This window comes from Oryx dammah, unplaced genomic scaffold (assembly GCF_014754425.2).
Source record: "Oryx dammah isolate SB20612 unplaced genomic scaffold, SCBI_Odam_1.1 HiC_scaffold_24, whole genome shotgun sequence".
In the NCBI taxonomy this organism is placed as follows: domain Eukaryota; kingdom Metazoa; phylum Chordata; class Mammalia; order Artiodactyla; family Bovidae; genus Oryx; species Oryx dammah.
Genome location: NW_024070208.1, coordinates 35,417,098 through 35,430,916, shown reverse-complemented (window position 1 = coordinate 35,430,916; position 13,819 = coordinate 35,417,098). Strand labels below are relative to the sequence as shown.

The window sequence follows — 13,819 nt, the reverse complement described above, 5'->3', positions numbered from 1 at the left end:
AGGCTTTGGTGGCTCAGATGGTAAAGCATCCGTCTACAATGTGGGAGACTCGGGTTCAATTCCTGGGTTGGGAAGATCCCCTGGAGAAGGAAATGGCAATCCACTCCAGAACTATTGCCTGGAAAATCCCATGAACAGAGGAGGCTGGTAGACTACAGTCCATGGGGTCGCAAAGAGTCGGACATGACTGAGCGACTTCACTCACTCACTCAGAAGATTCACTGTGGCTTCTTGGAGAGTGTGCAATATGGAGGGCAATGCACACAAGAACGTCCCGCCGGCCAGTCACGGCCCCTCACTCCTTTCTCAATACTGACACCAGATGAACGCTGCTAACACCCTGGGGTGTCTGCACTAGATCCTTCAGGTGCTGATGATGGGCTTTCCATGCAATTAGTTTAAGCAGCAGCCCTGAAGACTTCACCTTTAGTAAGCTCATGTTTGTTCAACTAGTATGTTAATAAAAACTAATTTTCCTATGACTCTGACTGGGTGAGCCAAAGTTCACATGAGTGAGTAGTAATGCAGCACTGGAAAGAGTGAGAGAAAAGAGAGCAATCATGTTTTAAAAACAATTTTTATCCTCAAGACCCATGGGTCTGTCTCCTGTCTTCATGAAACCGGAGTCACCGCCGCTCGTGACTCTTCCGCTCGTTTAGGTGCAGGCGCCCAGCTGCTCAAGATGATGTGCTGCGTGTGTCAGCACATCTAAATCTGGGCACCTGACAGGCTTACAGCAAAGCCTCAGGTGTTAATCCTCGTGGAGTCTCAGGTGGCACAGTGTGGAGGCCCCTGCTCCCAGACAACCACCCCCGACACTCACGCTCCCAACATGACCAACAGCTCGAAGGAAAACAGGAACTTACCTGTGAGAATGTGCTCTTTCACTTATTCAGCCTATGCGTGGGCTTGGTGGGGGGCGGCAGGGGGAGTGGTGAGAGGAAACGTCACTCTAAGAATTGCAAAACAAAAAACAAAACAACTTCCTGGCAGAAAAGGAAAGGCAAGAAAAAGTATGCCAGTGGCTATTTAAGTCTTCTCCCTAGCCCCAGTAACATCTGAGAGCCTCCTCTGCTGAGGACTTCCCATGACAGTATTAAGAGACACTACTCCCATTTTACAGCACAGGTGCAAACTCAGAGAGGCTAAGTAAGGTATTGAGCTCACTCAACAAGGAACATGGTATAGCAAGGTGGCCAGCCTGGCAGCTGGAGAACAGCTGAAAGCAAGAATGGAGAGGAAGTTACGCCACTGGGGAAGAGGCCACGGTCAGGACTGTCACTGAGCGAGAGAGGAAGCCAGCCACGATTTTCATCAGAGGAGTGACGAGTCTGGTATCCATCTTAATGGGCTCATTCTGGCCACTTCGTGGAGATACGTTCAGGGTGAGAGGATAGGGATGAAGTGAGGAGGGAGAGACATGATAAAAGAGTTTTGCTTCCCAGGTGGCACTAGAGGTAAACAACGTGCCTGCCAATGCAGGAGGTAAGAAACTTGGGATAGACCCCTGGGTGGGGAAGATCCCCTGCAGGAGGGCATGGCAACCCACTCTAGTATTCCTGCCTGGAGAATTCCATAGAAAGAGGAGCCTGGCGGGCCACAGTCCATGGGGTCGCAAAGAATCGGACACAACTGAGTGACTAACACTTTCTGACTTACTTCACTCTGTATGACAGACTGTGTAGGTCCACCCACACCATCTACAAATGACCTTATTTCATTCCTTTTAGTGGCTGAACAATGTTCGACTGTATATATGTTCCACATTTTCTTTATCCATTCACCTGTCATTGGACATTTAGGCTGTTCCATATCCTGGCTATTGTAAATAGTGCTTCGATGAACACAGGGGTACACATGTCCTTTTGAATTATGGTTTTCTCAGGGTGTATGCCTAGTGGTGGGATTGCTGGGTCACATGTTAGATCTATTTTTAGTTTCTTAAGGAACCTCCATACTGTTCTCCACAGGGGCTGTATCAATTTACATTCCCACCAACATGTAGGAGGTTCCCTTTTTCTCCACACCCCCTCCAGCATTTGTTGTTTGTAGACTTTTTGATGATGACCATCTGACCAGTGTGAGGTGAGGGATCGAACCCACATCTCTTGCACTGGCAGGCAGATTCTTTACCACTAAACCACCAGGGAAGCACAGTTCTGATTTTTCATTTCTCTAATAATTAGCGATGTTGAGCATCTTTTGTCTGTTGGTCATCTGTAATTAAATCCTTTAACTCTTACCATCACATATCTATGCTTTTCACTCTTTAAAACAGTACAGTCATTTTGAATTCTTTCCAAATCCCCTGTATTGCACCACCAGTAGGGAATGAACAATTTCAGCCCTAATATTGAGGAGCCCACGGACCACCTGAGATTGAGGCTCCAACTCTCACCCATCACTCCCACCATGTTCTACTGGTCACAGCAAGTATAAAGCCAGCCCAGACTCACTGGTGGGCAAACAGGCTCCATTTCTTGGGAGGAAGTGAGAATTACTGTGGCCATATTTTTCACGAGACTGAGATCATGATGGCTTGAATACACCTGCAGTGGTAGTGGTGAGAAGCAACTGGATTGTGATACAGGTAATGACAACATTCGCTGATCAGTAGGATGTAGAATGACTTTTCAACCAGGGGACTCAAAGGATGAAACTGCCATTTACTGAGCTAAGATATGAGGAACAGTTAGGGAGATAGAAAAAAACTCAAAGGAGTTTTATTTTGGTTGATGTCTGATAAGTTTTCTTTTGGGAGATAAACCGGTAAGATATAACAACAGAGATGTCAAGTAGACAGATATTAGAGGCCGGAGTTTAGCACGCAAAGTCTTCTTTGCCACAAAGCGGAAGTGACCAGAAGAGAAGGAAAGCTTTATCTACATGACTAGGGCATAACTTTGTTCTTCCAAACAGTCTGACCTGGTTTCTAAGTTGTCCAGTACCTCTTCCATATTTAAGTTTTTAAGAATATAATTCCATTCAGTTGAGCACTATTTATTGAAAGTCTACTAGTAACTAGATTCTCTAGTGGATACAAAGATGGACAGGAGCGAATCATACTATAAATCTCAAAAGCAGGATTTTTAATATAATTAAGTGTAATAAAGTGCATGGTTTTTATTTATAGTCTAATTCAATGCACAAGTGATTTATGGAGGCTTACTGGAAATATATTTTTAAGTAAACTGAACTTTAGAAAAAGAAAAATACAAATTTGAATGTGAAGTAGGTAATAAAGGGAGAAATACTGATATACACTACAATGCAGATGAACCTCAAAAAATGTAATAGACAGCAGACACAAAAGACCATTTACTGTTTGACTTCAATTATATGAGATGTCCAAAAAAAGCACACAGAGACGGAAAGGTGATTAGTGGTCACCTGAGATTGGATGGGAACAGAAATTAACCACAATGGACACAAGGGCTCTGACTGGGGTGATAAATATAATAAAAAGGGATGGTTGTAATGACTGTATAACTTGGTTTAGTGAAGTGAGAATTGCTCAGTCATGTCTGACTTTTTGTGACCCCACGGACTATACAGTCCATGGAATTTTAGCCTTTCCCTTCTCAAGGGGATCTTCCCAACCTAGGGATTGAACCCAGGTCTCCTGCATTCCAGGCGGATTCTTTACCAGCTGAGCCACAAGGGAAGCCTAAGAATACTGGAGTGGGTAACCTATCCCTTCTCCAGGGGATCTTCCCAACCCAGGAAATCAAACCGGGGTCTCCTACATTGCAGGCAGATTCTTTATCAACTGACCTATCAGGGAAACATAACTTGGTAAGTTGTCTAAAAAAAAAAAAATCACTGTGAATGAATAAAGTATTTTTGGCATTTTAAAAGTATTTATTTTTGGCTGTGTTGGGTCTTAGTTGTGGCACGAGGGATCTTTCATTGCAGTGAGGGTCTCTCTAGTTGCTGTGCTTGGGCTCAGTTGCCCTGAGACATATGGGATCCAGTTCCCTGACCAGGGATTGAACCCATGTCCCCTGCATTAAAAGGTAGATTCTTAACCACATAAAGCTGAAACAATTTATCACCAACTGACTTGAATTACAATAAATGTTAAAGGAAGCCCTCAGGCAGGTGAAAATGGCACCAGTTGGAAATCAGCTAGTTGGGTCACTCAGTCATGTCTGACTCTTTGTGACCCCATGGACTGCAGCACACCACGCTTCCCTGTCTATCACCAACTCCCAGAGCTTGCTCAAACTCATGTCCATTGAGTCAGTGATGCCATCCAACCATTTTCCATCCTCTGTCCTCCCCTTCTCCTCCTGCCTTCAATCTTTCCCATCATCAGGGTCTTTTCCAATGAGCTGGCTCTTCCCATCAGGTGGCCAAAGCATTGGAGCTTCAGCATCAGTCCTTCCAGTGAATATTCAGGACTGATTTCCTTTAGGATGGATTGGTTTGATCTCTGTGCAGTCCAAGGGACTCTCAGGAGTCTTCTCTAACACCACAGTTCAAAAGCATCAATTCTTCGGCGCTCAGTTTTCTTTACAGTCTAACTCTCACATCCACACATGACTACTGGAAAAATCACAGCTTTGACCAGAAGGACCTTTGTTGGCTAAGTAAAGTCTCTGCTGTTTAATATGCTGTCTAGGATGGTCATAGCTTTTCTTCGAAGGAATAAGCATCTTTTAATTTCATGGCTGCAGTCACCATCTGGAGTGATTTTGGAACCCCCCCTCCCCCGCAAATAAAATCTCTCATTGTTTCCATTGCTTCCCCATCTATTTGTCATGAAACGATGGGACCAGATACCATGATCTTAATTTTCTGAATGTTGAGTTCTAAGCCAACTTTTCCACTCTCCTCTTTGACCCTCATCAGGAGGCTCTGTAGTTCTTCGCTTTCTGCCATAAGGGTGGTGCCATCTGCGTATCATGAGATTATTGATATTTCTCCTGGCAATCTTGATTCCAGCTTGTGCTTCATCCAGCCCAGCATTTTGCACGATATACTCTGCATATAAGTTAAATAAACAGGGTGACAATATACAGCCTTAATGTACTCCTTTCCCGATTTGGAACCAGTCTGTAGTTTCATGTTGTTAACTGTTGCTTCTTGACTTGCATACAGATTTCTCAGGAGGCAGGTAAGGTGGTCTGGTATTCTCACCTCTTGAATTTTCCAGTTTGTTGTGATTCACACAGTCAAAGGTTTTGGCATAGTAGTCAATAACACAGAAGTAGATATTTTACTGGAACTCTCTTGCTTTTTCAGTGATCTAACAGATGTTGGCAATTAGCTCTCTGGCTCTTCTCCCTTTTCTAAATCCAGCTTGAACATTTGGATGTTCACGGTTCATGTATTGTTGAAGCCTGGCTTGGAGAATTTTGAGTGTTACTTTGCTAGCATGTGAGATGAGCACAGTTGTGCAGTAGTTTGAACATTCTTTGGCACTGCCTTTCTTTGGGATTGGAATGAAAACGGACCTTTTCCAGTCCTGTGGCCACTGCTGAGTTTTCCAAATGTGCTGGCATATTGAGTGCAGCATTTTCACAGCATCTTTTAGGATTTCAGCTCAACTGGAATTTCATCACCTCCACTAGCTTTGCTCATAGTGATGCTTTCTAAGGCCCATGTGACTTTGCATTCCAGGATGTCTGGCTCTGAGTGAGTGATCACACCATCGTGGTTATCTGGGTCATGAAAATCTTTTTTGTATAGTTTTGTGTATTCCTGCCACCTCGTCTTAACATCTTCTGCTTCTGTTAGGTTCATACTATTTCTGTCCTTTATTGTGCCCATCTTTGCATCAAATGTTCGCTTGGCATCTCTGCTTTTCTTGAAGAGATCTCTAGTCTTGCCCATTCTATTGTTTTCCTCTATTTCTTTGCATTGATCACTGAGGAAGGCTGTCTTATTTCTCTTTGCTATTCTGTGGAACTCTGCGTTGCAATGAGTATATCTTTCCTTCTCTCCTTTGCCTTTCACTTCTCTTCTTTTCTCAGTTATTTGTAGGGCCTCCTCAGACGACCATTTTGCATTTCTTTTTCTTGGGGATGGTCTTGATCCCTGACTTGTACAATATCATGAACCTTCATCCATAGTTCTTCAGGCACTCTGTCTATCAGATCTAATCTCTTGAGTCTATTTGTCACTTCCACTGTATGACTGTAAGGGATTTGATTTAGGTCATACCTGAATGATTTAGTGGTTTCCCCTACTTTCTTTAAGTCTGAATTGTGCAATAAGGACTTGGAAATACAGATCTATAAAAAAGAATGAGGTATACTAGAAATGGTAACTACATAGTTAAACAGATAAGATTTGTTTACTTATATAAATATTTTAGGGCAGACTTTTTTTAAAAAACAGAAAGACTTAAAGTTACTCACATCAACAACCACATTAAAATGGTCAAAACAAGCCAATAAAAAGGCAGAGATTGTACAGCACGGTGAGTACTGTTACATTTGAAAGTTGCTATGAGAGTAAATTTTATTTTAAAAAAATATTATTTATTTGAACACATCAGGTCTTAGTTACGGCAAGGGGCATCTTTCATTGTGGCACATAGACTCTCTAGTTGAGGTGCGCGGGTTCCGGAGCATGTGGGCTCAGTAGTTGGACCACACAGGCTTGCTAGTTGTGGCACGTGGGCTTAGTTGCTCCACAGCATGTGAGATCTTAGTTCCCTGACCAGGGATCAAACCCACATCCCCTGAATTGCAAGGCAGATTCTTAACCACTGGACTGACAGAAGTCCCCGAGAGTAAATTTTAAAAGTTCCCATCACAGGGAAAACACAGTTATAATTATGTAAAGTGATGAATGTTGACTAATCTTGTGATGACCACTTTGCAATATATGCGTATCTGAAATCATTATGCTGACACCTGAAATGAATGTTATATGTCAAATATATCTCAATTCAAAAAAACAAAAAGGGCAGGTATTTTCAGACTAGGTTAAAAAAGCAAGACCCAACGATATGGTGCTTATAAGAAATGCGTTTTAAGTATAGATTAAAGTAAACAGGTTAAATTAAAGTAAAAGGACATACCATGCTAATACTAATCAAAAGAAACATCAATGGACACGTTAATATCTGCCAAAGTAGATTTTAAAACAAACACTATCACCAGAAATAAGTCATTTCATAATAACAAAGAGTCAATTCATGAAGAGGACACAACAATGCAAAATATCACATGTGCTGAATTACAGAGCTGCAAAATACATAAATACAAAAACTGAGAGAACTATGAGGAGAGATAGACAAATCCAATTATTATTTTAGACCTCTGAGTAATTAATCGTTAGAACAAATAGAAAATCAGCAGGAATACAGAAGATTTGAACCACACTGTCAACCAACCTGCCTTAATTCACGTTTATGGAGCATTATGACATAATAGAATACCCAGCACAAACAGCAAAATTAACACTGCTGAATACAGAACACATTTTTATGAAATGCACATGAAACACTTCCCAGACTGACCACATTCTGGGCCATAAAGCAAGCCTGAATATATTTTTAAAGGACAAGTCATACAAGGTATGTTCTCTGACCACATGGAATTAAGTTTGAAATCAGTAAAAAAAAAAAAAAGAGAGAAAAATCCCCAAGTAACTGCCAACTACACAAACTTCACTCCTTATGAAGTGAAAACTGAAACCAGAAAATAATTTTAAGTGAATGAAAATGAAAATACAATATATCAACATTCATGGGATGTGAATAAAGCAGTATTTAGGAATAAGTACATGGGAGTAAACACCTAAAAAAGGGCTCAAATCAGTCACTTCAATTTTTAAATTCAGAAACTAGAAAAAGAACAAGTTAAACCCAAAGTGAAAGGGAAATATCAGATAAGAAATCAATGAAATAGAAAACAGAAAAAAAAGTGAAATCAAAAGCTGGTTCTTTTGAAATCAATAGAACATGCTGGAATCAACTGTGTGGAGACAGTGTGCTCAATGTTGATGTTTAAGCTATTTATCTTGTCTCTGAAGAAATTACACAGGAGATATAGGAATTATTAGATATGTAGACCCAGAGGTTACAGTTCTATCCTACATATTCTCTCTGAAAAAAGGTAAAAAGGAATATCTGTCCTTGGACAAACCATATAGCTCTTCCAACTAATAGTTTTCTCAGAAATAAAATAAAGAGACTGAATTAGGTCATCTCTAAAATCTCTTTAAACTCTCAGATCCTCTAAACGCCAAACAAGAGTTACCCATCTACTGCTAACAGCTCCAAACAACATGATAAAGTCTGAGGAAGTGTATTAGCACTTGCCCTGCAAATAACCAGCTTGACCAAACTGGAAAAGTTGGTTAATCCACGCACAGCTAACCTCGAATGCTCAAATATTAGCCTTGAGGGAAAATCAAAGAATTTCAGCTTATTTAAAATCAAGGACCAATATTACTACTCAGTTGTTACTTCTCTGCTTATCACCCCTGTGATGGCCATCTCAGATGCATCACTTATTACTCAAGTTTACCCGCAATATTATTCCTACCACTACTTCTGTGTGTGTGTGTATGGAACTACAAAATTAAGAAGCTACAGAAGATGGGGTGGAACAAGGGCTTCTCATAAACAATTTATTTTTTCAAATGCCCTTCAGTGGGCCATGCCTTTTTACCATCTGAGATATTTAGCAACCTTCAGCTGTTACCTTTCAGGAGAAAACTACTTCATATAAATAATTAGATAAGAATGAAATCTGCTGATTGTCTAGATCTGGATAAGTACACTAGTCTTGCATAGTAGTTAAATATAAAAGCAGGTACTCTGGAGCCAAACCACTTGAGTTCCAGTTCTGGTTATGCCATTTACTAGTTGTATGACCCTGCACAAATCACTTTTGTTATTATGAGGACTAAATAAATTAACATGTGTTAAGATACAATTATCATCATTCTCTCCCATGTAGTTGGCTAAAGAACGCCAGAAACAAAATCCTGTAAAAATTACTGAAACAGCATTTTAAGTAAAACTCACACTCACTCGATTTAAAGCTTCTATAAAGTTAAACACTGGTATATCTCAGTAAGACAATCTGTGCTTATGAAAACACGGATTATACACAAGTGGTTTAAAGGACAGGTTCAATATGATAGTGTTTATGCTCCCCCATAAAGTCCAGTGACACTGCAGACATCCCCAAAGCTCCCCTAGTTCAAGGCTGGCATCTTAATAGTAAATGCAGGCTCTATGTAAGACCTTTAATCCACTGAGTATTTGAAAATTTCTGCCAAGCACTGGGCCTCAGTTGTTGCACAATGTTTTAACTTGAAGAAATACTGGGGTGTGATCTCCAAGTGAAGTGAAGTCGCTCAGTCGTGTCCAACTCTTTGCGACCCCATGGACTGTAGCCTATCAGGCTCCTCCATCCATGGGATTTTCTAGGCAAGAGTGCTGGAGTGGATTGCTATTTCCATCTCCAGGGGATCTTCTTGACCCAAACCTGGGTCTCCCGCATTGCAGGCAGACGCTTTACCGTGGGAGCCATCAGGGAAGCCCCGATGATCTCTAAAGGGTGGGTCTAAAGTCTTACTGATCTCCTATAAGGGCAAGCGCTTAGCCCCGCCCCAACTCCCCATTATGGACCAAACAATCACAGTTCCAGGGACCCTGGCTAGCTCACTAAGTTTACATGCAGAGTGGAAAGATGTGGGTCACTTTTCTGCAAGTATTCAACATTCATGTGACCAACCAAAGGGCCTATTGCTCAGTTTCATTTCCTCCATCTGTAGGTAGGGACATCTATGCTCAGAGACACTAAGATTAAAGGAGAGAAAGACGAAAAGTTCCCTTTATCCCTACCAGTACACATTCATGTTCCTTTCATGTTTGATATCACCTTCTGATATTTTTGATAACTATAGGTTAAATATGCAATTTCAACATAAACACACATTTTCAAGTAAAGTTTCAGAACCTTTACTTCAAAATCCCTATGGAATGGGGAGAGGGAGGGAATTATCTTCTGACAGAACTGAGTAAGACTGGTCCAACTTTTGGAATAAATAAATGCCTACCTCAGAGCACTGAGTGAGGGAAAGTCTCACCACAAGCTGAAGAGAATCCTGTGATCATGATCACTTTCTGGAAGCAGTAGCTTTAAGAAATGCCTAAAGCCAGTCAGTTTTATAATGGATTCGAATAACCTTTACGGCAAACATTTTGGTGTTCAAAAGGACAAAACTAAACAAATCACATTCAACAGACGAACTCCACTACTGTTTGGTATGTATTTCACAACTAATTTATTCTGGATCTACTTGCAGGAATTAAATGTTTCACAGGTACAAAACAACTTTCTTGAAAGTGGACATGTTTGTTTCAAAACCTTCCCTCAAACCTTCTGAGTCAAAGCGGTCTCTCCCTCGTAGGAATGCTGTTTTAACCCACTTATTTCACGCGAGCTCGCTCGCGCGGGTCCGCATCTGCGCTTCGGGGTGGAAGACGCCGCGGGTGCCGCGGCGTCCCATTTTTGCCGCCAGCACCCAGCCCGGTGCCGGGGCTCCCCTCAAAGTGCACCCCGAGGGCCCTCAAGCAGCTGTGCGCTCGCGACCGAGTGGGTAGTTCTCGGGGACCTCGGGACCGAGGTCGTCAGCAGCGCGACGCCGCCGGCCCCGAGTTTCCGGGAAGGTGCGGCAGGAGCTGCCGGCGGCTGAGCCAGGACCTCGGGTCCACACCCGCGGCGGCTCCGCCCGCGCCCAGGGCCCGGGCGAGAAGAGCCCTCGGAACCCCGGCGGAGGGCAGGGCAACTCCGCCAAGAGCCGGGCAGAGAGGCCGGGCCGGGGGCGCCGCTCCCTCCACCTCAGAAGACGGACACTGTCCCGAGACCCCCGGGCCGAAGTGGGCCCCGCGGCCGGGCTCGGGCGGACGCACACGCGTGCGCGCCGAGGCCGCGCCAGGGGAAGCTGAGGAGAGGCCGAAGGCTGCCCGCCCGGTACTCACACACGCACAGCTCCACCACGTACGCGTAGTAGGACCACACGACAACGAAGGTGATGAACAGCACAGGCACCCAGCCCACGGTGCGCTGGCAGCAGCGCCAGAGAGTACAGGGCGCCATGTTCCGCGGGCGGCCGTGGCACCCACCGGCCCGGGCTGGCGGGGCGCGCCAGGCCCCCGACGGCGTCGGCGGCGGTGGCTACTCGGGCGCTCCCGGCGGCTCGGCGCCCGGCTCCGCGCCCCGCCCCCGCCTCCGCCACGACCCCTCCCCGCGCCGCGTCGCGCAAAGCCCCGCCCCGCCCCGCATTGCGTCCGCGCCCGCCGCCGGGGCGTGGTCTGTCGGGCGGGCGGCGGAAGGGGCGGGGCAACATCGGCGGAAGTGAGTGGAAGGCGCTCGAGGCACCTCCCGGCCGCAAGCTGGGCGGGAGCGGGCGCGGGGATCCTCGGTGCAGCCGGGACCGCCTCCGTCCAGACTGCGGCCTCAAGGACCCCGCGTGCGTCTTGACTCCGGACCTCCGCGCTTTGAAGTAATTTGCTTGTATTTCAGGCGGAAATCGTAGGTGCGTGTGATTTAGGGCGGCCCCGTGTAGTCAATCTGATTTGAAACCCGGGTTTAAGGTTGACTTGTGAACCGGGGGATAGCCCCCTCTCACAGCCCGAAGGCTCCTGAAATTTCTTGTTTATTTATAACTGGCGAGTACTGCTAAACAATAACTGTGGGCATAGACGCGCCTACAAGTATCACTTAATGCAGGTTTCGGAGGAGACAAGATCCTGAAGTGAGTTGGCATAACCTTGGCCCGGGGATGGGCCTTATCGCCGAGGGAGGGGAGGTACTCGTCCCCACCTAAGGTGTGGACATTCTTCACTCCCTGATAACGCAGCCCTTTCTTCAGCGGTTCAAGCAGATGGACAACGCCTGTTTGCCCTGAGACTCATGTTCTGGTGCAGGTAAAGCGGCCAGATCATGTCCCAGCCAAGATGACTCCCCGGTACCCCAACTTGTGATTCCTCTTTCCCTGGGGATCGTCCACCAGCAGAGCCTGGTGGACAACGGGCTGCTTCCCATCCTGGATCAGGGCCAGCTGCCTGAGGACCGCATCCACAGAGGTTCCCCCCCACCCCCCGCGTTGCTGTTGCTGGCTAGCAACTCCAAAAAACGCCATTTGGGGTTCTAGTTCTGAGCTGAGGGCTGGGGAAGAATAAGGGCAGCTCAAGGCAGCTGTGAAACCATTAGAGGGGTCTTTGGAAGCCATGGAGCTGTAAATGTGAAAGATTGAAGAAGAAAAAACACAAAGTCATAAGTTGTAGGAAGGAGGACCCTTTCCAGGGCCTGAAAGTGGGCTCTTGTCTAACACTGGGAAATTGAATTGTCCGAGGAAAGACACGTGCTTACAAAACAAGAGGCTTTATATAGGAGGGTAGGGGAACCCAGGAGGACTGTTCTGCCACTGGCTTGCAGTCTCAGGTTTTATGGTGATGGGATTAGTTTTTGCATTAGTGTTTGGCCAGTCACTGACTCAGGGTCCTTCCTGGGTTGAAGAATTGAAGAAAGACTTAAGTCCTTAAAACCTAGACATAGAGTAGTGAAACTATCAAATATTTAGAATAAAGAGAAAAATCTAGGGTTTTTCAGATTCCAGAGATAGAAATCAAATTACCAAAGGAACACTAAGACTGGCAGTTCACTTGCTCTGTCCTGTTGGACTCTGACCCCGTGGACTGTAGCACTCCAGACCTCCCTGTCCATCACCAACTCCCAGAGCTTGCTCTAACTCATGTCCATCAAGTCAATGATGCCATCCAACCATTTCATCCTCTGTCATCCCCTTCTCTTCCCGCCTTCAACCTTTTCCAGCATCAGAGTCTTTTTCAGTGAGTCAGTTCTTCCCATTGGGTGGCCAAAGTATTGGTGCTTCAGCATCAGTCCTTCTAATGAATATACAGGACTGATTTCCTTTAGGATAGACTGGTTGGATCTCCTTGCAGTCCAAGAGACTCTCAAGAGTCTTCTCCAACACCATAGTTAAAAAACATCAATTCTTTGGTGCTCAGCTTTCTTTATGATCCAACTCTCTGTGACTACCTCTTACCAATAACAGATCCCAAAAGACAACAAAGTAGTATTTTCAGTGCTGATAGAAAGTAATATCCTTCAATTTTATAGCCAGAGAAATGGTCATTTACAGGCAAAGTGAAAAGGCAAATGGTGGAATGGGAGAAAGATTTACATATCATATATATAAGGGATTGCTATGCTGAACATGTAAAGAACCTCTACAACCCAACAACAGCACCACCCAACAACTCTGTTTAAAAATGGGCAAAGGATTTAAATAGACATTTCCCCAAAAAAACATGCAAATGACCAATAACCACATGAAAAGATGCTCAGCCTCAGTGATTAAAGTGCAGTGAAAGTGTTGAGTTGCTTAGTCATGTCTGACTCTTTGTGACCCTGTGGACTGTAGCCTGCCAGGCACCTCTGTCCATGGGATTCTCCAGGCAGGAATACTGGAGTGGATTGCCATTCCCTTCTCCAGGGAATCTTCCCAACCCAGAGATTGAACACCAGGTCTCCCACATTGCAGGCAGATTCTTTACAATCTGAGCCACCAGGAAATGCAAGTCAAAAGTAAAATGAGAACACATCACCCCCATTAGGATGGCTACTACAAAACAAGAACAACCACAAAGCAGAAAATAACAAGTATTGAGGATATGGAGAAATTGGGAACTCGTGTTGCTGGTAGGAATATAGAACGGTGTGACTGCTGTGGAAAATTACAGCAGTCCGTGTCCCCCCCTCCTTCCCACCCCCCCACCCCCAGCAAATTAACCATAGCATTATCACATGATCCAGCAATT

At 44.7% G+C, this 13,819-nt stretch overlaps 1 protein-coding gene across 7 annotated transcripts in view; it reads right to left on the bottom strand.

Annotated features, from left to right (window-relative positions):
• Window positions 1-11,203, bottom strand: part of ZDHHC20 (zinc finger DHHC-type palmitoyltransferase 20) — a 58,598-nt gene extending 47,395 nt beyond the window's left edge. For 5 of the 7 annotated variants that reach the window (XR_005725627.1, XR_005725626.1, XM_040266797.1 and 2 more), the window contains exon 1: window positions 10,955-11,165. Coding sequence is in view for 4 of the 7 variants with exons in the window: in XM_040266797.1 (XP_040122731.1) it covers window positions 10,955-11,072 (118 nt within the window). In the remaining 3 variants the exon portion in view is untranslated. Of the gene's footprint in view, window positions 1-10,954 lie in introns of all 7 variants that reach the window. The other 2 variants (XR_005725625.1, XM_040266796.1) reach the window with 2 other exon arrangements.
• Between the last annotated feature and the right edge of the window lie 2,616 nt (window positions 11,204-13,819).